The 25,520-nt window shown below is 31.0% G+C and overlaps 2 protein-coding genes across 6 annotated transcripts; one reads left to right on the top strand and one right to left on the bottom strand.

Moving 5' to 3' along the window:
- The first annotated feature begins 327 nt into the window (after positions 1-327).
- On the top strand, positions 328-7,209 carry LOC148609468 (low-density lipoprotein receptor-like). Of its 4 annotated transcripts, XM_088541174.1 has the most exons (7): positions 328-445; positions 889-1,055; positions 1,571-1,792; positions 2,399-2,517; positions 3,486-4,884; positions 5,938-6,025; positions 6,793-7,209. In XM_088541174.1, exons 1-5 carry the CDS (start codon positions 428-430, stop codon positions 3,821-3,823), a joined length of 864 nt encoding a protein of 287 aa, XP_088397300.1. In that variant the 5' UTR covers positions 328-427; the 3' UTR covers positions 3,824-4,884; positions 5,938-6,025; positions 6,793-7,209. The 4 variants fall into 4 exon arrangements, with proteins under 4 accessions (XP_088397300.1, XP_088397301.1, XP_088397299.1 ...); XM_088541175.1 differs by lacking the exon at positions 5,938-6,025 and having other exon boundaries at positions 6,783-7,209; XM_088541173.1 differs by having other exon boundaries at positions 3,486-6,025.
- Positions 7,210-18,296: 11,087 nt separating this feature from the next.
- Positions 18,297-24,048, bottom strand: LOC148609467 (low-density lipoprotein receptor-related protein 6-like). 2 transcript variants are annotated; one of them, XM_088541770.1, is made up of 5 exons: positions 23,851-24,048; positions 23,105-23,326; positions 22,532-22,649; positions 20,518-21,906; positions 18,297-18,724 (listed from the first exon to the last, which is right to left on the bottom strand). In XM_088541770.1, exons 1-3 carry the CDS (start codon positions 23,928-23,930, stop codon positions 22,565-22,567), a joined length of 387 nt encoding a protein of 128 aa, XP_088397896.1. In that variant the 5' UTR covers positions 23,931-24,048; the 3' UTR covers positions 18,297-18,724; positions 20,518-21,906; positions 22,532-22,564. The 2 variants fall into 2 exon arrangements, 1 of the variants encoding a protein (XP_088397896.1); XR_015914658.1 differs by lacking the exon at positions 18,297-18,724 and having other exon boundaries at positions 19,999-21,906; positions 23,105-23,198.
- Positions 24,049-25,520: the final 1,472 nt, after the last annotated feature.

The raw sequence follows: 25,520 nt of genomic DNA, 5'->3' as shown, positions 1-25,520 counted from the left end.
ATTCGTTCCATTTGCAAATCAACCGAAACCGCTAGACGTTAACGTTTATACAACACAACATATTCTAAAACTTAATATTTTGCGCTTACGAAACAATGACATTACTTAAAAGTTCTAATTAACTAGTTCCTAAGCATAGACCTACATTAACTGCGTTTAATAAAATAAATTAGTTTAAATTTAATCAGATTATTAAATTAGGCATCATACTTCTATACAGACCAGCTGAACCTTTGCTTATGTAAGTAAACCTTTGTCGATTAGGCGTATTTGTATTAAATTATCATCGAATCTGATATTTACATCTATACAAAGAATATTCAAATATCAGTACAAATTGGATAATGTGGTTTTGCGGTCTAGTATAACTTGTACCAATTTGTTATGGACTTAAAATGCTTTATTTTAAGCGTCATCTTATATGTAAATGTTTTTGCATCAAATTGTAAGTTGCTTTTTATTTTAGCATTTTCCTCCGTGTTGAAACAAAATTTTTGGATTTTCAAGCTGACTGGTATGTTGAATGCAATGCCAGTTGAAATACATTTAAGTGTCAAAACTTGATTTTTGAATGAGACCAAATAAAATGGTAACTTTGAGAATTATTTGAGCGAATTAAAGATGTTATTGTTTGTCATATATTGACAAAACAATGATTTATCAAATTCTAGTTTGGCTTACTCATTTCTTGCGTATAAAACCTATATACTAAATACAAAAGATGACAGGAAAACAATTACAGATTTCGTTCATTTACAAAAATATACACTTTCAAATGATTTGCCGATATGATGAACCTTGCGCCAAGTTGTGCTATGACTTACAACTCTTTGTTTACTTTCAGATAATTTTATGAATAAGTAACTACTGCTTCCTTATATACTGCAGGTTATGCTGCAAGCTTATTATTTGCAAGTGCTCGTCATCAAGAGTATTGATATACAAACAGGCGAAGTAAAGCAACTTCTACACAATATGACAGACGTTAGATATTTAGATTATGATGCACAGCATGGTTATCTGTACTGGTTAGACGACTCTGAGAGAATAATGAGGTGACAAATTTTATAAAATAGTGAATATTGAATAGTGTTGTTATACCTATATCCTAATGATACAAAGTGGATTCTACAATAGGTATGCAATTCAGTACTTCGAGTAGACTCTGAAAGATATATGTCATTCTGCACTATAACGATAACTTCATATTGTCCATATCAAACAGAACTATGAAAAACTTTATACATAATGAATTTCATAGTCTCAATTTTGACGAAGACGACAAAAAAACGTACGATGAACATGATGATCGTTCTATCCAGTTAGAGTCGCTTACTTTTAATATTTCACCGACTTACCGTAGGTTGCTTCTTTACTACTAGTTCTTGAAATTTTTATCTTGCTTGTATTAAGTTCTGAATTATTTTCGATGCTTTTTTTAAAATTTCATTGTATAGATGTATTATGTATTTTTTTTCTTTCGTACGGCAAATGATGATTATACATTTTATATACACGTAACTATTCGGATAATTTGATAAATATATTGGTGTGCTCCTATTTTATTCAGAGCTCCATATTCTCAATCAACTAATTCCTTAAATTACGAAGTAATTATAACCCTGTGTAACGGATTTTGTGCTGGACCTGCAGTTGATCCGGTGGAGACAAAATTGTATTATATACTAACTAATACAGGTCGTCTCATGAAAGCAAATCTTGACGGGTCAAACGCTGTTATAGCAAGGAGATTTCCTTTGCCATATGCTGTGAAAGTTGATGAAAGAAACAGGTATCCTGCCCATTATGTTTGTCTCTGTGTTACTACAAATGGTTTAAGCAATATCACAACTCTGATCTGGATTCACCTTTCTGATAACTTGTTGTATATTGTTTCTCTGTAAGGACAAAGACGTTAATACAAACAAATATAGACGTCATTGTAACATCGACAACCGGGAAAATATTCAATTTATTATGAGGTGCGGCTCTCGAAATGCTGGTTGATTACTATCCTTTTTCTTATTGATCAAATGGCTCACCGACACCTTTCATGTATACAGACTGTCTACAATTTAAATGTTCTTTTACAAAAAACGCACTATAAAAATCATACGTAATGGCAGTATTTAATGACTTGTTAAGCATTATATGAGATAATAGGTCAATTGTAGAAATAAATTGTAAGTTTCACATTTTTATTGTTAACAAAAGACTTTAATTATTGCTTTTCTTTTCATAAACGTTATATTAAATCTTATTAATCCCTAAATATTACATAAATAGTTTTTGATTTTTGTTTAAAAAAAATCAGTAAATATGGAATTACGTGTGCGATCCTTACCATTTGTTCGTAATTCTTGCAAAAAACTGTTATAGCATAACTTTAAATTTCAAGGTGGCTGTATATTGCAGAATACGTTGCAGACATACACAGATGTGAACTAAATAATTTTAATGCATCGTCGTTTTGTCAGACAATAACACTGATTCACGATCCAATTGATGTAGATATAAGTGAGTAAATAGTCTAACTAGTAACTTATTCTATTTTCTTCAATTTTTAATATAACAAAACAACCGAGAACCAAAGAATTTTATGTATTCAGTGAATTGCCGTCTTTCTTTTCTAATATCTTTTTTTCTTAATTTATCAACAAAATCGAATTCTAAAGTCCTATTTCACCTATAATCATGATAAGTAGTAGTTTTGCGTTTTGAATTTCTGCAGTGATGATGCAATATAGTCACTCTTATTGCAAACAAAATATATCTTGCCGTTAATAAAAAAATGAAAAAAATCACTCAATTTATCGATTTGGCAAAGTAATGGGGAAAGAGAAAAGCTTATACTTAACTTAGACATTGTTATATTATAACAAACATATATTATACTATTTTTTTTATAAATATAGCAGCAATGTATGTTCAAATTAAGCTCAACATTCCATTTTCATTTTTAATATTGTTTTCCATGTCTGGTCTTTGTCCCTGGATTACATTCTTTTGATTACTTCTAAAACTAAGATATGAGGCTAAATTTACAGTATCTGTAGTATCCCTTATCTCAAGTTCAATTGTAAGGATACAAATTATGATGTAATTAAGGTCAGAAAATAACAATTTTTAATTGATTTTCATTTTGTTTCGATGATTGAGAAAATACAACAAAAAGTAGGCATTTGTCATTGTCATTAGAAGTATTGAAAGTAATTTATTTTGGCCGATTGATTTAATGCAATAAAAACTTGAACTGAATTACCTAGCATATTTATTTTGTGTTTTTTGACATGAAATAAAGACAAATAAAGAATATTAAAACTAAATGATTTATAAACTATCATAATTATTATCAGCGTGTCATACAGATTTTGTATTTATTTATTTATTACTGTATTTATTAATGTATTTATTTATTTATTTATTTATTACTGTATTTATTTATTTGGTGTTTTCCGTGCAGATAATAAGTTTTGCATTCACAGATAAAAGGGATCAACGGTTATTTTGGTCAGTAAATGAACAGCCTGGAATATCGACATCATATTTTAATGGATCAACTTTTGGAGCTTTTAAAAAAACTTCAAATGCTTTTGGAGTCGCTATTTACGGTGATGTAGTATTCTACTCAGAATATTCAAATAGCACAATAAAGTGTTATGATATAACAACAGGCATCGAATCTGTATTTTATACCGATCCACAAGCGAACCCAATATATGATATTTTGATAGTGGAATTCCAAGGTAATAACCATCCTACTAGTTATAGATTAAACCGTATTCTTACGCAAACATGTGGTACATTATATGGTAGCACATAGATAACTATTGAACAAAGATAAGGCATGTATAGTCGGAATAGATAATAGAAATTAAAGCAATTTATTTTATTATAATGAAAGTTTTATTCATTTATAACCCTCGTTCAAAATTCAAAATGGACAAGTTAGACTTTAAAAAAGTTTTTATCTGTTCGGCAGATCTAGATGTTAACATGTTTGCATTGGAAGAACTTGCAATAGAATTTGTTTCCTCTAAATTTATTGCTTTATTGTAATGCATAATGTTAGACAGCATCTATGAGTATATTTTCCATTTTAATTAAGTGACTTATACAATTCATTAAAACCAAACGTATTGCTTTTATTTACATGAATATTATTGATATTTTCTTTCATTATAAAAGGCTTTCTGCAACATGTCGTATTTTCAAAAACTCATAGTATCATTTTTGCTTTAAATCAACGCTTCCTTGATGTGAACTAATATGTGATTGAACAAACATAAATAACGTTAAGTAAAGACATCATGTAGTGCAATGCAATTTTGTTCTACTTTGAACCTGTATGATTTAAGAATGCACTATTGATTGTTTAAGTCATATCAATCATAGTTAAAGCATAATGTAAAACAATAACTAAATTTAAATTGCAATGATAATTAAGCAGTCTACGTTTTATTTCGAGAGATTGAATTGACTGAATGTTATAAAAGAAAACAATTGACGTTGAGTATTGTTATTTCTACACTTTGTATAGTTAATGTTTTGATTTTTCTTTTACCGTCTTTTTTATTCTAGAAGGTACAAGCGTGTGTATTGTAAGTAGTTATAAACATACATTTATTCATAAAGTGAGTACTTTTGTCATCAGTTGATTTTAGATTGTTTTTTATGTTTGTTTTGTAATGTGATTTGAGAAAAAAATAGATTCCCTATGTTCATTTATAATGTAGCTTCACTATTGCATATAAACTATAAACAGTTTAATAAAACGTTACATTATATTGCAATATATGTTTTCGCAGTCAACTAGAAGTTTTAATCGAGTACTAGTTTACCAATTGAATTAAGATGACAAACCTATTTGAGAAGAGATGACAGGTATGAATATCCTATGAAAAGTATTAATGGTCAGATAATTCAATGATTAGATAACTCTTGTTTAGACATTCCCTCTTTTAATGTGTTAACTCTAGTCGCACTAAATGTCTTCCCTTGGATTTTTATTCTTAGTTTATCATTATCTTATTATTATTATTATTATTTTTAGTTTTATTGTGGTGAGTTTGGTTAGTTTTTGTCGTATTGGTTTGTTTAGTTTGTACAGATTAGCTTCATTTATGTTGCTGTCTTTACAATCAGAGAAGGGTGATTCATGCATGTCCAACACCCACCATATTCACATTTATAACGTGCTCAGTAACAGTTGTTTCAGACCACAAAACCAGTCTAAGTTTGTCATACGTTTTTGGCACTTTTGGAAATAAAATTATATAAATTGATCATAAAATTCACTCTTTGCAAGAATTACAGTTCTTGATTCGGTTTAAAAGGCTGATTTTAGGGAGAAATGAATGTATGTTTCTAGAAAAGCAGAAGACGCTTACCCTACCGATGCACTTGGTCCATACTCCCAACTTTTAGTGGAGTCCGAGTTGCTCATTTACCTTTGTTACTATGTATGTATTATTTAGTTGCTTTATGTTCTTTGTCGTATTTGTCTATTTTCCATGTCCAGTCTTTGTCTTTCTCCCTGGATTACAATCTTTTGATTTCTGCTAGAATCTTGGTTCCCTTGATTACTCTTTAACCAAACCGCAGACATATCGGTATTTAAAAGTATACCTATGGTGACCTAAAAAGCATCGTTTGTTCGATTTAGAATGTAAAATGGACTGGTACTTCATTTGTGAAGTTCAATAAATATTGCATGTATATCTGAAAGATTTAAAGATACCCGGAAATACACGTAAATACAGTGGTATCAAAATGGCTCTCGGCAAAACGATCTATCATGTTATAGTTAATGTAAGATAGAAAATAACAGATACAGTCTTTTAAACAAGGTACAAAAAACGTTTAAAATCAAGGAAACTTGTTGCATGTGATGTTATGTATTCTTTACAATTTATGTCATGACATGATTGAGCATAGAAGGCACCTGTTTAGATAAGCAATTTATTCTACACTGAATTACATTACCAATCTACATGGTATTTAACAAGAAATTTCAGATACCGCGGTAGGTAATTTTTAAACAATAGAACAATAGTATGTCACTGTAAAATGCTATCATCATTTCATGGATGTATAGAGTTTTATCTGTTAACTATTGATTATGAACTTCCTAAATATCATTTATAACATTACATTGGGACCTTGGAAAGTAAATACGAAGTATTAAGTACAAGAGATTGGGCATCTGCAATATATTTTTACAAATTTCTTCTCAAAACAAAGCACTTTTACATTTTATGGAAAACTTTCCAGATATTATAAATCTATATAAAAGTAATATCATACTGTATTTTTTTTATGTGATTCTGTCTGTCATTGTCTTCATAATGTTTTCTCCAAGCCCTTTTTCCGCATTCAGGTAATAGTTTTAAGATGGGAAAATATTTATACTAACAGTTTTCTTGCTGAAATTTGCCTTGCACTTTACATTTACTTCGGGTGTCTTCATTGGAGTTCGAATACGACACAAATGTCATTCTGGGTATCAATTTTCTGGTTATAATCATGTACCGATAAAGTACATCTATTAATTACAATTATCAGAAATACCTAATAATCTGTTTTAATGAAATTTCCTCTCGTCTAGGGGAAGCTGATGCATCATTCACTTTCTCACTTGTGTTGCAATCATTACCACTTAAAACATTAATTTCTTTGAACGCGCACCAACCTCTAATTAAACAATATTTGTGTACTCTGTGTACACCAGAGATACAGCTGCCTTTTATTATTATTATTATTATTATTCATTTTAATTTCAGCTTCATGTAGGCAAGTGAAATCCACCAACAGCGAGATGACAGCTAAGGGTGGTTTGAATTTATTAGTGATTTCAAATGACACACAGATTGTGATGATTGCCGATTCTATTCGCTTGCACTCTAAATCGTGGTTACTGTATGACTTCAAATACTTGTGAAGCTGGGATTTAAATGTTATTGAGCTTGCAACAAGACAATAATAGTTTTGATGAATCCGATTCTGAAACATTTAAGCACTATGTTTATTTCTGATTTAATGCCTTTTTTCTTGTCACAGCGGCGTTCATGTAAATTTAAGAGGGTGGGACTCTGAAATCTAAAGATGTTTATTCATCCCGGCCCATGTTATTTGGTTGTACCTATGTTCCATATGAGAGCACGTTATGGACAGTTAAATTAATACAAATATTAAAAATGAATAAATTTATGGCTTAAAAGGTTCCCCCGGAATTACCGGAGGATACCACTTCCCATTTGTTACTAAATGGGAGTATTGCTCACTTTTGAACACCGAAGGAGCAGGTTCATCAGGGCAAAACGGGAAAGTAAATATTTGTCCTACTCTGTAGTACAGGTATTGTATGCACGTCATATCTGATTAGGCTGCTGTTTTGGTTTACTAGAGTCTTGGCATGATTTGATCTGCGGCCGTATCATTCCACTATGTTACTATATTAATAAAAGAGTAATCAAGGGAATCAAAATTCTAGCGGAAATCAAAGAATGTAATCCAGGGACAAAGAATTGACATGGATAACAGACTCACACAACAAAGAACATAAAATAACAAAAATATTGATACAAAGCAAAAAAAATAAATAAACAACTCGGTCTCGCTAAAGACTGGGAGCATGGACCAAGTACACCGGTAGGATAAGCGTCCTCTGCTTTTCTAGAAACACCCACCGAGTTGTCATGAAAGGTCAAGTCCAGGATAGACGAAAGATGAAAGAAAAACTATGACACGTTGAACAAATCAGTTTTCATGGTGCAGATGGATACACCGTAACGATCCACGAGTTCATGATGACGCCCATAAAACTTTTGTATTGATTAAGATTTTTTTTAAAATTAGCTTTAAAGGTGTTGAAAAGTAACCAAAATATATAAATGCTTCTGTTTGTTTGTTTGGTTTTTTTTTCAATAAATGATTATCATAAACGGGGGGTATATGGATATCTAAAAATCGTATTACAGTAGCATCAGGGATTAATCATATGTGAAGTATTAATTTTGTTTGCTTTTATTTGCTACAGGCATGTATTTTTTTCATCTTTTCTTTTTATTCTCAAAGAGTTTAAGTATAGTTCGAACACGAATTCCTTTCATTTATATGTTTTAAATGTGTAGCATTAAAAAATGGAAATACTTATGTCCAATGAAGAGGGTTTCAGTTGTATTTTGTCAGATTATCATTTAAGAAAGAAATTGGTTAATTATTAGATTCTTCATTATCAATTCTAGAAATAAAATGATTTATTTGGGGTCATCAGATCGATACGACACAAATTGGTCACCAATAAATTGATTTTGACATAAGTTTTACATCTTCATATACTTTTTAATACTTGACCAAGTGTTCAGTATCCATTGCAGATGACTTTAATTGGAACATGGTGATTAAGAAGCAAACAGGCGGAATTATGTTTATAATTTATGTATATATCAACCTTTATATGTTCGCCCTTGGGGGGATTAGTTATCTGTTGTTTCCTTATCGACATATATTCTTCCGGGAAAAACGCAATAGCTCGTCTTATAAGTGCAAATGAAGTATTTTGCTAATCTAGATGTTTTGAGATGAATTCAAGAGCAACAGCTTCGTCACCTTTATTGTCCTTACAAAGATGTTGGTAACATGATACATTATCGTTCTATTTGAATTATTGTTATTTGAATTTATTTATTTGCAAATTTTAGCATGCTATCTACCAAACGGTAAAAAAACAAAATACTTAGTAGGAAAAGTGTTTGATAAATGCACACTGAATATGCGGAACGATATACCAAACGTACATTAAAACTATGTTTACATATACAAGTGCACCGGGATGGTAAGCGTCATTTGCTTTTCGAGAAACATCCGCCAATTCGCTCATAAAATGTCAAGTCCGGGGTAGGCAAAAGATGAAAGGAACTCAAGGGGAACAAAACGGTTTTCATAGTGTAGTTAGAAGCATCGTAACGATATATGGTTCAGAACGACGACTATAAAAAGTTCTGGAGTCAATCTTGCAGCTACATAACCGTGTTCAAGAAGCCTAAATACACATGAAAGAAGTCGAAAACACTGCAAAAAGTCCACTTAGGCACGGCACGCTCTGGCATTTCGTATGATTTGTGATAAGAAATCTCCATATGCAGGTGGTGCGTGGGTCATAATATGAGGCTGACGCTTTAGTTCCTGTAGGGTCCATTATCTCACGTTCTTTAGAGTAGATGCAGTAGTATGAAATCGCCGAAATTAGGATGGGTAAAGACAATATGTCTTCTATATAGCGATACCTAATCAAATTGTTTAACATTTTTCCTTCTTCTGGATGCGTCAGCTTCTTAAGAATGAAAAAAATAGGTCAGCTTGTTGCCGAGAACAATGTGATCTCATTGGAATGCCAAGCATCTGTAGATTTTTCCCAAAGCATCTGCAGTAGTACTATCTACATAATAATGTTACACATGTTAACTATATGGTTAATTTATTTTTTTTTTTCATCCATGGAAAAACTCTGTTATGATTATGATGACGCTATCTGGTATGAGAAAAAAAAACGATGGGTAAATATACACTTACTGAAATGATATCTTCATTTTCTGAAGCTGCGAATTTATCTAAAAGCTATAGAAATCACTTCATACGGGCTACCTCTATAGCTTTATTGAACGAAGCCGGGCATATCGTGACATTGTGTGGACATCGTAGTGAGAAAAATATCAAGTTATATTGTAGTGACACTTCAAATAAACAAAAACTTGACATGTTAAAGTCTCTGGCAAAATTTACATGAACTTCCGGTAATACATGTAGAAGTGAAAACGAAAACTTCCACTCAGCAATAACTGAAAATACCCACAATGTAAATACGGCCACGAGAGGGAATGAAGAATTTACGGATGACATTACAGAGGAGGAATTAGTTCTTACTGTCTCTTAGAGTGTCAATCTAGAGAATGTCCTACAAGACATTGTTCAAGGATAAGGACAATCAAATACAGTAAATGATGAAAACATTAGTGAGCAGTTACCATCATCAAACTAATAGACTCTCCTTTTTTCAAAACAAAATGGAGGAATCAAACAAACATTGTACAACATGAGCATTGGATAAATTACGAAATTAAGTTTGGTACAAATACCAATAACATATTATGTGAAACACATGATCAAATAATCCTTTCAAATTGGAGATACAAAGTATAATTAGAGTGGCCATGCACAATATGACATATTTAACTTAAAAAAATACAGATCTGGGGAAATGCCAAAAATCTAGAGATAATTATACACAATGTCCTGTACAGTGTACAATAATGAATGTCTCATAAAATTCAATGCATATTAAATATTACTGGTCACGTGTAAATTTATTTCTGATTATTAATTTGAATCTGACCAAAGAAACAGAACAGTAAGCTTTAAATATTATATTATGTAGACCAAAACAAGAATTGAAGTTCTAGATATCTCAAAAGTATTGAAAACTAAATGTACCCTGCATACATGAAATTTAGTATGACCAGTATTTAGCAAAAAAATTATAAAAAGAAAATGTCTCAAACTGTGTAAGCTGGAATCCTAAAAAAGCATGTAAAACACAGGAAAAGTCCATATTGCATCATACAAATAAAGATGAGGGCTGTAATTGGTTTCTAGCTTAATTGATTGCCAGGGCAATTTTTGACGATTATATGATTACCAGTGTATTTTTTACGATAATTGATTCCCCGTCAGACCCCTTTTTTGATAATTTGATTACCAATTTTGTGTCAAATTTATTGATTAAAACTGAAAACCTAATGATTACATGGTCTAAAATTTGGTTTGTTCCCGTTCTGCCCACTTTTTAAAAATTATATTCTCATTCTGCCCACTTGTCATAAATAAACAATCAGGTACAAGTTGTTGTTTTAGTAATTATAGTCTGTTTTTAATATTACATGCAGTTCTAATTATCTTTTTTATAATTTCAAATTTGTACATAGATGCATAAATATTTTTTTCTTTTATAACAAAATATCTTTTTTTTTGTTTTACATGCAGTTGTAATTTTCTTTTTATAATTTAAAAAGATGCATAAATATTTTTCTCTTTTATAATAAGATATTTTATGTTTATTACAAAAATGAAATGCTATTTTTTTTTGTGCAGTAAGCTTGTAAATAGCTATTTAATTTTATAAAAAATCTACACAACCCAATTAAGTTAAACATTAATTTTATTATTTATGTGATTAAAAAATAAATTTATCTATTTATTCATATTCAGTTTTAAAAGTAAATTAATGACGAAATTAATACGCAAGCTTGGAATTATAATTCCTACCCAAGCTAAGCACTTATCACCAAATGCAGCAATATCAAAGACCATCATGACACTGACTTGATGTCAAAGCTAGCTTTCATATAAACACTCCAAGCTAAGCACCTCTATATATTATGTAGCACCCTTCCCGAGCAGTATTAGTAAACCAATGCAGTAGGATGGCACACGCACAAATACAAGTACAATTTATCAGAAATAAGTATGGGTCTCAGAATTTAGCATATAATGGCTACATATACAGTGTAAAAAACAACCGTGGAGATAGGACATATTGGAGATGTACCGTTAAAGATTGTCCTGCAACACTTAGTACCCACAACAACATACCCGTTGGCTTTGGACGTCATCAACATAACCACAACCAGAACCAGGCTAACATCAATGCTAAGCAGATAATACACAACATACGCAAGAGATGCATAGATGAAATAAAACCAATCCCCTCAATCTATGACGAGGAAGTGACAAAACTCAGAGATAGTAACTGGAATGATGACACACATCAGACCGTAGAACATCTACAAACTTTAAATTCTTGCAAATCTACACTATACAGGGCTAGACGTAAAGTCACACCAAGATTACCAACTACCAGAGCCGATATACAACTAGAAGGTGTATGGACACAAACAACAGCTGGTCATGAGTTTCTTCTGTTCGACGACAATAACAACCAAGACATGCGCATTATTGCTTTTGCAACATCAGAAAATTTGATTAACTTGGCAAATGCCAACACCTTATACTGTGACGGAACTTTCTATACATGCCCGTCTTTATTCAAGCAGATATATACTATTCATGCCATGGTGAATGACCAAATGTATCCATTACTCCTCGCATTTTTACCAGGGAAAAGCACCAACATCTACTTCAGATTATTCACGCAACTCAAAACTACTATGGAACAAATTCAGCTACAACTTCAACCAACTTCAATTTTTATGGACTTCGAGACTGCCGCTCATAATGCAGCTACAAGTGTATTTCCAAATGTGACAATAAAAGGTTGTTTCTTTCATTTCACTCAAGCCGTATGGAGAAAAACCCAAGAGACAGGACTACAACACGCATATAAGAACAACGTTGACATTCAACAACTTGTCAGAAGAGCTGCTGTGTTGCCACTCGTACCACTAGACCAAATTGAAGATGTCTGGTTCAATGCCTTGAATGAACTGGAAGACATCGATACACCTCCAGGAACTACTACATTTACCGATTACGTCACAACACAATGGGTAGAAGGTACTCCACAGTTATGGAACCACTTCAGCAATGACGGTCCTAGAACAACAAACCATTTAGAGGGATGGCATAACAAATTGAAGAAAAAAGTCAACAACGCACATCCAAACATCTTCACCGTTATCTGTATGTTCAAAGATATTCAGGCTGCAAATGAGATCAGGCAAATCCAACACAACGCCGGCGGAACTATTCGACCAAAAACCAAGAAGTACCGTACAATTGACAGCAGATTAGTGCAGCTGAAAGAAAGACTCACACATGGTAACATCACAGTTATTCAATATGCTGACGCAGCATCACACCTTCTCCATTTAGAGTGATATGTGACATTGACTTTAGATACTATTTGTGACATTTAAGTTCTTTATATATGAAAGTCTAGTGCAGTATGTCTAAATGTATGTTTGTGCTACTTTATTTATTTCAATGGTTTACAATTTTGTCTAAATTGTTGGATATGAATACTTTTGTTACCTTGCCTAATTTAATTAATCATAAATGTATGTGCTTTATCGGTGCTTATTTCAAGTTGAATGTTGTTGAATAAATTATATATATTTCCACAGAGTTTCTTTTTCTCTTTTGACTTGAATTAAATTGATCAGTGGACAACAGGAAGCAGATACTTAATACAAAATTATGGAGTAAAAGCACATGAGACCACAATACAGAGTATATAGTTATTTTAACCGACATTTCCAAAAAAAACAAAACAGTTATACCAAACATAGCCATTTAAAATGACAAGAAAAACACATTGAGTTGCACATGAGACCACAATACAGAGTGTATACTTATTTTAATGAGCTGACATTTCCAAAAACAAAACAGTTATACCAAACATAGCCATTAAGAAAGACAAGAAAAAACACATTGAATTGCACTTAGACCACAATACAGAGTGTATACTTATTTCAATGAACTTATTCCAAAAAACAAAACAGTTATACTAAACATAGCCATTAAAAAGACTAGAAAAAATCACATTGAATTGCCAACAAACAGTAAAACAGACTATAGGTAATTATCTATTGTTCTCTAATTAGTGTCATTACATCTGCATTCCCATTCTGCCCACAATATTTTTACCTGTAAATTTCAAAAGTGGGCAGAACGGGAACACACCTAAAATTTAATTAATATTTCATTACTGGATATCCCATGAGGATAAAGAATAAATGATAATCAGTGGAACTAAACAAATATATCGTGCCTGCAAAGGAATATTTGTATAAAAACCCATAATATAACTGTGCGTTCAACTAATCACACGTATGATACACAACACTTATAAAAATGATTGTAAATGAATCGTAACTTTCTGTGTTATAAAAAAATAATAACATTTATTAAAAGTAATCACAAAGATTTTTTCCCGTAAATGTCAATTAAGTTCAGAAAAGTTTTATTAAAAAGTGCATTACAAACCGACATTATTTAATGTTTTCCATAGCAAATGCCATCATTACTATTGGTATCTTATGCACAGCGGCTGATAACAAATGAAATAGACCTGATAAGGCATATGTAATTCCTTACTTGTGGTGAACATATGATATCATACATACAGAAAGTTGAGAAATGAGTTTATTTACATGTGTTGTACAGAAGATTATATATCTAAACTTTTTACACCTTTAACCGTTTTCAATTCATTAATGAATTAGCGTTGTACGAGACAAATGTAATTATCAAACATTAAAAACCAACCCTTTGTTGACAAAATTTTGACCGTGAAGGTGTATTTACTTACATGATTGCCTTGTTTTCAAAAGATTTTTATTGAATAATACAATGTATTTTGGCAGGACGGCCTACCTGCATTGTAGTAGGTAGTGAGATTTAAATAGCCAGTTAATTGACTTGGCTAAAGGATTAATTCTTTAGCCGAATCGGTTTGTCGCTGGCTTGTCACCGAGCGGTCTAGGGTTCGATCCTCGGTGGCAGAGTATAATTTTGGGAGTCAAATCATGCTCTCCCGTTACAGTATAAAGGCTGATATTTGTTTTAGGACATTGTTGTACATAACGCTTCATTTGGAAGCACTTGAAGATGATGTTAATTGTACTTCATTTACAATCGTTTTTATAAGTGTTGTGTATTATACGTGTGATTAGTTGAACGCACAGTTATATTATGGGTTTTTATACAAATATTCATTTGCAGGCACGATATATTTGTTTAATTCCACTGATTATCATTTATTCTTTATCCTCATGGGGTATCCAGTAATCAAATATTAATTAAATTTTAGACCATGTAATCATTAGCTTTTCAGTTTTAATCAATAAATTTGACACACAATTGGTAATCAAATTATCAAAAAAAGGTGTCTGACGGGGAATCAATTATCATAAAAAATACACTGGTAATCATATAATCGTAAAAATTCCCCTGGCAATTAATTAAGCTAGAAACCAATTACAGCCCTCATCTTTATTTGTATGATGCAATATGGACTTTTCCTGTGTTTTACATGCTTTTTTAGGATTCCAGCTTACACAGTTTGAGACATTTTCTTTTTATAATTTTTTACTAAATACTGGTCATACTAAATTTCATGTATGCAGTGTACATTTAGTTTTCAATACTTTTGAGATATCTAGAACTTCAATTCTTGTTTTGGTCTACATATAATATTTAAAGCTTACTGTTCTGTTTCTATGGTCAGATTCAAATTAATAATCAGACATAAATTTACACGTGACCAGTAATATTTAATATGCATTGAATTTTATGAGGCATTCATTATTGTACACTGTACAGGACATTGTGTATAATTATCTCTAGATTTTTGGCATTTCCCCAGATCTGTATTTTTTTAAGTTAAATATGTCATATTGTGCATGGCCACTCTAATTATACTTTGTATCTCCAATTTGAAAGGATTATTTGATCATGTGTTTCACATAATATGTTATTGGTATTTGTACCAAACTTAATTTGTAATTTATCCAATGCTCATGTTGTACAATGTTTGTTTGGTTCCTCCATTTTTTTTTTTAAAGGGGAGTCCATTAGTTTGATGATGGTAACTGCTCACTAATGTTTTCATCATTTACTGTATTTGATTGTCCTTATCCTTGAACAATGTCTTGTAGGACATTCTCTAGATTGACACTCTAAGAGAGAGTAAGATCTAATTCCTCCTCTGTAATGTCATCCGTAAATTCTTCATTTCTTCTCGTGGCCGTATTTACATTGTGGGTATTTTCAGTTATTGCTGATTGGAAGTTTTCGTTTTCACTTCTACATGTATTACCGGAAGTTCATGTAAATTTTGCCAGAGACTTTAACATGTCACGTTTTTTGTTTATTTGAAGTGTCACTACAATATAACATGATACTTTTCTCACTACGATGTCCACACAATGTCACGATATGCCCGGCTTCGTTCAATAAAGCTATAGAGGTAGCCCGTATGAAGTGATTTCTATAGCTTTTAGATAAGTTCACAGCTTTAAAAAATGAAGATATCTTTTCAGTAAGTGTATATTTACCCATCGTTTTTTTTTCTCATACCAGATAGCGTCATCATAATCATAACAGAGTTTTTCCATGGATGGAAAAAAAAATTATTAATTCAAAATAAATTAACCATATAGTTAACATGTGTAACATTATTATGTAGATAGTACTAATGCAGATGCTTTGGGAAAAATCTACAGATGCTTGGCATTCCAATGAGATCACATTGTTCTCGGCAACAAGCTGACCTATTTTTTCATTCTTAAGAAGCTGACGCATCCAGAAGAAGGAACAATGTTTAGCAATTTAGCTATATAGAAGACGTATTGTCTTTACCCATCCTAATTTCGGCGATTTCATACTACTACATCTACTCTAAAGAACGTGAGATAATGGACTTTTCGCAGTGTGTTCGACTTCTTTCATGTGTATTTAGGCTTCTTGAACAGGGTTATGTAGCAACAAGATTGACTCCAGAACTTTTATAGTCGTCGTTCTGAACCAATATCGTTACGATGTTTCTAACTGCACTATGAAAACCGCTTTGTTCCCCTTGAGTTCCTTTCATCTTTTGCCTACCCCGGACTTGACATTTTATGAGCGAATTGGCGGATGTTTCTCGAAAAGCAAATGATGCTTACCATCCCGGTGCACTTGTAGATGTAAACATAGTTTTAATGTACGTTTGGTATATCGTTCCGCATATTCAGTGTGCATTTATCAAACACTTTTCCTACTAAGTATCTTGTTTTTTTACCGTTTGGTAGATAGCATGCTAAAATTTGCAAATAAATAGATTCAAATAACAATAATTCAAATAGAACGATAATGTATCATGTTACCAACATCTTTGTAAGGACAATAAAGGTGACGAAGCTGTTGCTCTTGAATTCATCTCAAAACATCTAGATTAGCGAAATACTTCATTTGCACTTATAAGACGAGCTATGGCGTTTTTCTCGGAAGAATGTATGTCGATAAGGAAACAACAGAAAACTAACCCCCCAAGAGCGAACATATAAATGTTGATATATATAAAAATTATAAACATAATTCCGCCTGTTTGCTTCTTAATCATCATGTTCCAATCAAAGTCATCTGCAATGGATACTGAACATTGGTCAAGTATTAAAAAGTATATGAAAATGTAAAACTTATGTCAAAATCAATTTATTGGACACCATTTTGTGTCGTATCGATCTGATGACCCTAAATAAATCATTTTATTTCTAGAATTGATAATAAAGCATCTAACAATTAACCAATTTCTTTCTTAAATGATAATCTGACAAAATACAACTGAAACCCTTTTCTTTTAAAACATATAAATGAAAGGAATTTGTGTTTGAACTATACTTAAACTCTTTTTTTGAATAAAAAGAAAAGATGAAAATAATACATGCGTGTAGCAAATAAAAGCAAACAAAATTAATACTTCACATATGATTAATCCCTGATGCTACTGTAATACGATTTTTAGATATCCATATACCCCCCGTTTATGATAACCATTTATTGTAAAATAAAAAAAAAACAAACAAACAGAAGCATTTATATATTTTGTCTACTTTTCAACACCTTTAAAGCTAATTTTAAAAAAATCTTAATCAATACAATAGTTTTATGGGCGTCATCATGAACTCGTGGATCGTTACGGTGTATCCATCTGCACCACGAAAACTGATTTGTTCAACGTGTCATAGTTTTTCTTTCATCTTTCGTCTATCCTGGACTTGACCTTTAATGAACAACTCGGTGGGTGTTTCTAGAAAAGCAGAGGACGCTTATCCTATCGGTGTATCTGGTCCATGCTCCCAGTCTTTAGCGAGTCCGAGTTGTTTATTTACTTTTTTTGCTTTGTATGAATTTTTTTGTTATTTATGTTCTTTTTTGTGTGAGTCTGTTATCCTTGTCCCTGGATTACATTCTTTGATTTCCGCTAGAATTTTGATTCGCTTGATTACTATTTTATTAATATAGTAACATAGTGGAATGATACGGCCGCAGATCAAATCATGCCAAGACTCTAGTAAACCAAAACAGCAGCCTAAACATTTCCAGGCATGCTGATGTCCCTCTGGTAATCAGATATGTCGTGCATACAATACCTGTACTACAGAGTAGGACAAATGTTTACTTTCCCATTTTGCCCTGATGAACCTGCTCCTTCGGTGTTCAAAAGTGAGTAATACTCCCATTTAGTAACAAATGGGAAGTGGTATCCTCCGGTAATTCCGGGGGAATCTTTTAAGCCATAAATTTATTCATTTTTAATATTTGTATTAATTTAACTGTCCATAACGTGCTCTCATATGGAACATAGGTACAACCAAATAACATGGGCCGGGATGAATAAACATCTTTAGATTTCAGAGTCCCACCCTCTTAAATTTACATGAACGCCGCTGTGACAAGAAAAAAAAACATTAAATCAGAAATAAACATAGTGCTTAAATGTTTCAGAATCGGATTCATCAAAACTATTATTGTCTTGTTGCAAGCTCAATAACATTTAAATCCCAGCTTCACATGTGTTTGCAGTTATACAGTAACCACGATTTAGAGTGCAAGCGAATAGAATCGGCAATAATCACAATCTGTGTGTCATTTGAAATTACTAATAAATTCAAACCATCCTTAGCTGTCATCTCGCAGTTGGTGGATTTCACTTGCCTACAGGAAGCTGAAATTAAAATAAATAATAATAATAATAATAATAATAATAATAATAATGATAAAAGGCAGCTGTATCTCTGGTGTACACAGAGTACACAAATATTGTTTAATTAGAGGTTGGTGCGCGTTCAAAGAAATTAATGTTTTAAGTGGTAATGATTGCAGCACAAGTGAGAAATTGAATGATGCATCAGCTTCCCCTAGACGAGAGGAAATTTCATTAATACAGATTATTAGGTATTTCTGATAATTGTAATTAATAGATGTACTTTACCGGTACATGATTATAACCAGAAAATTGGTACCCAGAATGACATTTGTGTCGTATTCGAACTTCAATGAAGACACCCGAAGTAAATGTAAAGTGCAAGGCAAATTTCAGAAAAAAAACTATGTTACTATAAATAGTTTCCCATCTTAAAACTATTACCTGAATGCGGAAAAAGGGCTTGGAGAAAACATTATGAAGACAATGACAGACAGAATCACATAAAAAAATACAGTATGATATTACTTTCATATAGATTTATACTATCTGGAAAGTTTTCCATAAAATGTAAAAGTGCTTTGTTTTGAGAAGAAATTTGTAAAAATATATTGCAGATGCCCAATCTCTTGTACTTAATACTTCGTATTTACTTTCCAAGGTCCCAATGTCATGTTATAAATGATATTTAGGAAGTTCATAATTAATAGTTAACAGATAAAACTATACATCCATGAAATGATGATAGCATTTTCCAGTGACATACTATTGTTCTATTGTTTAAAAATTACCTACCGCGGTATCTGAAATTTCTTGTTATATACCATGTAGATTGATAATGTAATTCAGTGTAGAATAAATTGCTTATCTAAACAGATGCCTTCTATGCTCAATCATGTCATGACATAAATTGTAAAGAATACATAACATCACATGCAACAAGTTTCCTTAATTTTAAACGTTTTTTGTACCTTGTTTAAAAGACTGTATCTGTTATCTTCTATCTTACATTAACTATAACATGATAGATAGTTTTGCCGAGAGCTTTAAATCTTTCAGATATACGTGCAATATTTATTGAACTTCACGAATGAAGTACCAGTCCATTTTACATTCGAAATCGAACAAACGATGCTTTTTAGGTCACCATAGGTATACTTTTAAATACCGATATGTCTGTGGTTTGGTTAAAGAGTGATCAAGGGAACCAAAATTCTAGCAGAAATCAAAAGATTGTAATCCAGGGAGGGAGAAAGATAAAGACTAGACATGGAAAATAGACAAAAAAATAGGGTAAGCGTCTTCTGCTTTTCTAGAAACATACATTCATTTCTCCCTAAAATCAGCCATTCAAACCGAATCAAGAACTGTAATTCTTGCAAAGAGTGAATTTTATGATCAATTTATATAATTTCATTTCCAAAAGTGCCAAAAACAAATGACAAACTTAGACTGGTTTTGTGGTCTGAAACAACTGTTACTGAGCACGTTATAAATGTGAATATGGTGGGTGTTTGACATGCATGAATCACCCTTCTCTGATTTTAAAGACAGCAACTTAAATGAAGATAATCTGTACAAACTAAACAAACCAATACGACAAAAAGTAACCAAACTCACCACAATAAAACAAATAATAATAATAATAATAATAATAATAATAATAATAAGATAATGATAAACTAAGAATAAAAATCCAAGGGAAGACATTTAGTGCGATTAGAGTTAACACATTAAAAGAGGGAATGTCTAAACAAGAGTTATCTAATTATTGAATTATCTGACCATTAATACTTTTCATAGGATATTCATACCTGTCATCTCTTCTCAAATAGGTTTGTCATCTTAATTCAATTGGTAAACTAGTACTCGATTAAAACTTCTAGTTGACTGCGAAAACATATATTGCAATATAATGTAACGTTTTATTAAACTGTTTGTAGTTTATATGCAATAGTGAAGCTACAGTATAAATGAACATAGGGAATCTATTTTTTTCTCAAATCACATTAAAAAACAAACATAAAAAACAATCTAAAATCAACTGATGACAAAAGTACTCACTTTATGAATAAATGTATGTTTATAACTACTTACAATACACACGCTTGTACCTTCTAGAATAAAAAAGACGGTAAAAGAAAAATCAAAACATTAACTATACAAAGTGTAGGAATAACAATACTCAACGTCAATTGTTTTCTTTTATAACATTCAGTCAATTCAATCTCTCGAAATAAAACGTAGACTGCTTAATTATCATTGCAATTTAAATTTAGTTATTGTTTTACATTATGCTTTAACTATGATTGATATGACTTAAACAATCAATAGTGCATTCTTAAATCATACAGGTTCAAAGTAGAACAAAATTGCACTACATGATGTCTTTACTTAACGTTATTTATGTTTGTTCAATCACATATTAGTTCACATCAAGGAAGCATTGATTTAAAGCAAAAATGATACTATGAGTTTTTGAAAATACGACATGTTGCAGAAAGCCTTTTATAATGAAAGAAAATATCAATAATATTCATGTAAATAAAAGCAATACGTTTGGTTTTAATGAATTGTATAAGTCACTTAATTAAAATGGAAAATATACTCATAGATGCTGTCTAACATTATGCATTACAATAAAGCAATAAATTTAGAGGAAACAAATTCTATTGCAAGTTCTTCCAATGCAAACATGATAACATCTAGATCTGCCGAACAGATAAAAACTTTTTTAAAGTCTAACTTGTCCATTTTGAATTTTGAACGAGGGTTATAAATAAATAAAACTTTCATTATAATAAATTGCTTTAATTTCTATTATCTATTCCGACTATACATGCCTTATCTTTGTTCAATAGTTATCTATGTGCTACCATATAATGTACCACATGTTTGCGTAAGAATACGGTTTAATCTATAACTAGTAGGATGGTTATTACCTTGGAATTCCACTATCAAAACATCATATATTGGGTTCGCTTGTGGATCGGTATAAAATACAGATTCGATGCCTGTTGTTATATCATAACACTTTATTGTGCTATTTGAATATTCTGAGTAGAATACTACATCACCGTAAATAGCAACTCCAAAAGCATTTGAAGTTTTTTCAAAAGCTCCGAAATTTGATCCATTAAAATATGATGTCGATATTCCAGGCTGTTCATTTACTGACCAAAATAACCGTTGATCCCTTTTATCTGTGAATGCAAAACTTATTATCTGCACAGAAAACACCAAATAAATAAATAAATAAATACAGTAATAATAAATACAGTAGTAAATAAATAAATACAAAATCTGTATGACACGCTGATAATAATTATGATAGTTTATAAATCATTTAGTTTTAATATTCTTTATTTGTCTTTATTTTATGTAAAAAAAAACACAAAATAAATATGCTAGGTAAGTCAGTTCAAGTTTTTATTGCAGCATTAAATCAATCGGCCAAAATAATTTGCTTTCAATACTTATAATGACAATGACAAATGCCTACTTTTTGTTGTATTTTCTAAATCATCGAAAAAAAATGAAAATCAATTAAAAATTGTTATTTTCTTACCTTAATTACATCATAATTTGTATCTTTACAATTGAACTTGAGATAAGGGATACTACAGATACTGTAAATTTAGCCTCGTATCTTAGTTTTAGAAGTAATCAAAAGAATGTAATCCAGGGACAAAGACCAGACATGGAAAAAATATTAGAAAAGAAAGACGGCAATTCACTGAATACATAAAATTCTTTGGTTCTCGGTTGTTTTGTTATATTAAAAATTGAAGAAAATAGAATAAGTTACTAGTTAGACTATTTACTCACTTATATCTACATCAATTGGATCGTGAGTCAGTGTTATTGTCTGACAAAACGACGATGCATTAAAATTATCAATTCACATCTGTGTATGTCTGCAACAAATTCTGCAATATACAGCCACCTTGAAATTTAAAGTTATGCTATAACAGTTTTTTGCAAGAATTACGAACAAATGGTAAGGATCGCACACGTAATTCCATATTTACTGATTTTTTTTTAAACAAAAATCAAAAACTATTTATGTAATATTTAGGGATTAATAAGATTTAATATAACGTTTAGGAAAAGAAAAGCAATAATTAAAGTCTTTTGTTAACAATAAAAATGTGAAACTTACAATTTATTTCTACAATTGACCTATTATCTCATATAATGCTTAATAACTCATTAAATACTGCCATTACGTATGATTTTTATAGTGCGCTTTTTGTAAAAGAACATTTAAATCGTAGACAGTCTGTATTCATGAAAGATGTCGGTGAGCCATTTGATCAATAAGAAAAGATCCAGATCAGAGTTGTGATATTGCTTAAACCTTTTGTAGTAACACAGAGACAAACATAATGGGCAGGATACCTGTTTCTTTCATCAACTTTCACAGCATATGGCAAAGGAAATCTCCTTGCTATAACAGCGTTTGACCCGTCAAGATTTGCTTTCATGAGACGACCTGTATTAGTTAGTATATAATACAATTTTGTCTCCACTGGATCAACTACAGGTCCAGCACAAAATCCGTTACACAGGGTTATAATTACTTCGTAATTTAAGGAATCAGTTGATTGAGAATATTGAGCTCTGAATAAAATAGGAGCACACCAATATATTTATCAAATTATCCGAATAGTTACATGTATATAAAATGCATAATCATCATTTGCCGTACGTAAGAAAAAAAAATACATAATACATCTATACAATGAAATTTAAAAAAAGCATCGACAATAATTCAGAACTTAATACAAACAAGACAAAAATTTCAAGAACTAGTTGTAAAGAAGCAACCTACGGTAAGTCGGTGAAATATTATAAGTAAGCGACTCTAAATGGACAGAACGATCATCATGTTCATCGTACGTTTTTTTTGTCGTCTTTGTCAAAATTGATACTATGAAATTCATTATGTATAAAGTTTTTCATAGTTCTGTTTGATATGGACAATATGAAGTTATCGTTATAGTGCAAAATGACATATCTTTCAGAGTCTACTCGAAGTACTGAATTGCATACCTATTGTAGAATCCACTTTGTATCATTAGGATATAGGTATAACAACACTATTCAATTACGATATTTCTACTTTATTTTATAAAATTTGTCACCTCATTATTCTCTCAGAGTCATCTAACCAGTACAGATAACCATGCTGTGCATCATAATCTAAATATCTAACGTCTGTCATATTGTGTAGAAGTTGCTTTACTTCGCTTGTTTGTATATCAATACTCTTGATGACGTCCCCACTTGCAAATAACAAGCTTGCAGCATAACCTGCAGTATATAAGGAAGCAGTAGTTACTTATTCATAAAATTATCTGAAAGTAAACAAAGAGTTGTAAGTCATAGCACAACTTGGCGCAAGGTTCATCATATTGGCAAATCATTTGAAAGTGTATATTTTTGTAAATGAACGAAATCTGTAATTGTTTTCCTGTCATCTTTTTGTATTTAGTATATAGGTTTTATAAACAAGAAATGAGTAAGCCACTACTAGATACTAGATATTTGATAAATCATTGTTTTGTCAATATATGACAAACAATAACATCTTAATTCGCTCAAATAAATTTCAAAGTTACCATTTTATTTGGTCTCATTCAAAAATCAAGTTTTGACACTTAAATGTATTTCAACTGGCATTGCATTCAACATACCAATCAGCTTGAAAATCCAAAAAATTAACAACAATTTTACCTTTATCTGTAGAAACCGGGCGATATATGAAAGTACCGACACCGTTAATCGACAGAACTTGTCCATTTTGTACAAATGTGGTCGAAAATGAGGTACATTTCCTAGTGAACTGTGATACATATAGTGATTGATCTAAGATATCATTTATTTAATCATGCTATTCATATTGATAATTCTTTTGTTACGAAAACTGATACTGAAAAATTCATATTTTTTATAGATCAGTGTGTATTTCAACTTCCCTTAGTATATATGATAAGACGTAGAAGGGCACTGTTATCTTAATGTATATTGAAATCAGGATCTGCATACAATTTTATGGTTTGTGCAAATATATATAGTGTTTAACATTTCATCTTCAAATCTTCAAACTTCTTTTATTCAATTGTTTATATATACATTTTAATAAACATTTTATCATATTTTTTTTTATCAAATTAGGTCGGAATAAATCTTCTATCAAACAAAATTATTTAAAAGTTTAACTGATAACCTTTTAGAAATTGTTTTAGTTATTATATGTATTTTTACTGTTTAAATGTGGTTTATAGTATCTCGTATGTCAATATTGGCCGGATGTCAGATTACTTTTACTTATATTGTCTTATTTTATTTTACACGTATATGGTATTAATATGTTTATAATCTGATGTGTGACACTTTAATAAAATAAATTATTATATTTTTATTATAGTTATAACAACATTATGGAGGTCCTCTCCCATACAAACAATTATGATTACAAAGAATGCATAATGAAGGCAATTAGAAATAATTAAGAAATAACAATAGAAAATTAAATGGTAATGCAAATTAACATGAACGATATGAAACTAAAACAAGGTAATGGAATAAAAGGGGGTCTGGCAAAAGAACGGGGTGGGAGTAACGTGAGAGATAGTCATTTATATATCAATGCAGTATTATTCAAACCTTTTAGTTCGTTTGATAAAATGATGAACACAATGAATAGAATGTTGAAATATCAGGTCTCTATGAAAGCATTGATTAATACTTTTTTTTTTCATTTATTCGACCATACTTGAATATGCGGATATATAGTATGGGATAACTGCTC

The sequence above is a fragment of the Perna viridis genome, chromosome 8, assembly GCF_037379345.1.
Source record: "Perna viridis isolate PV_CMFRI_1.1 ecotype Kerala chromosome 8, ASM3737934v1, whole genome shotgun sequence".
Classification (NCBI taxonomy): Eukaryota; Metazoa; Mollusca; class Bivalvia; order Mytilida; family Mytilidae; genus Perna; species Perna viridis.
The sequence above is the reverse complement of the archived record's forward strand: the minus strand, read 5'-3'. Positions and strand labels throughout refer to the sequence as shown.

Bases quoted from the DNA above. Each gene is read 5' to 3' on its own strand.
- LOC148609468 (XM_088541175.1), top strand. The intron at 1,056-1,570 runs GTGACAAATTTT...TATTTTATTCAG, and splicing joins GACTCTGAGAGAATAATGAG to AGCTCCATATTCTCAATCAA. The intron at 1,793-2,398 runs GTATCCTGCCCA...TTAAATTTCAAG, and splicing joins AAAGTTGATGAAAGAAACAG to GTGGCTGTATATTGCAGAAT.
- LOC148609467 (XM_088541770.1), bottom strand. From the start codon at position 23,930: ATGACAGACGTTAGATATTTAGATTATGATGCACAGCATGGTTATCTG. The intron at 23,327-23,850 runs GTGACAAATTTT...TATTTTATTCAG, and splicing joins GACTCTGAGAGAATAATGAG to AGCTCAATATTCTCAATCAA. The intron at 22,650-23,104 runs GTATCCTGCCCA...TTAAATTTCAAG, and splicing joins AAAGTTGATGAAAGAAACAG to GTGGCTGTATATTGCAGAAT.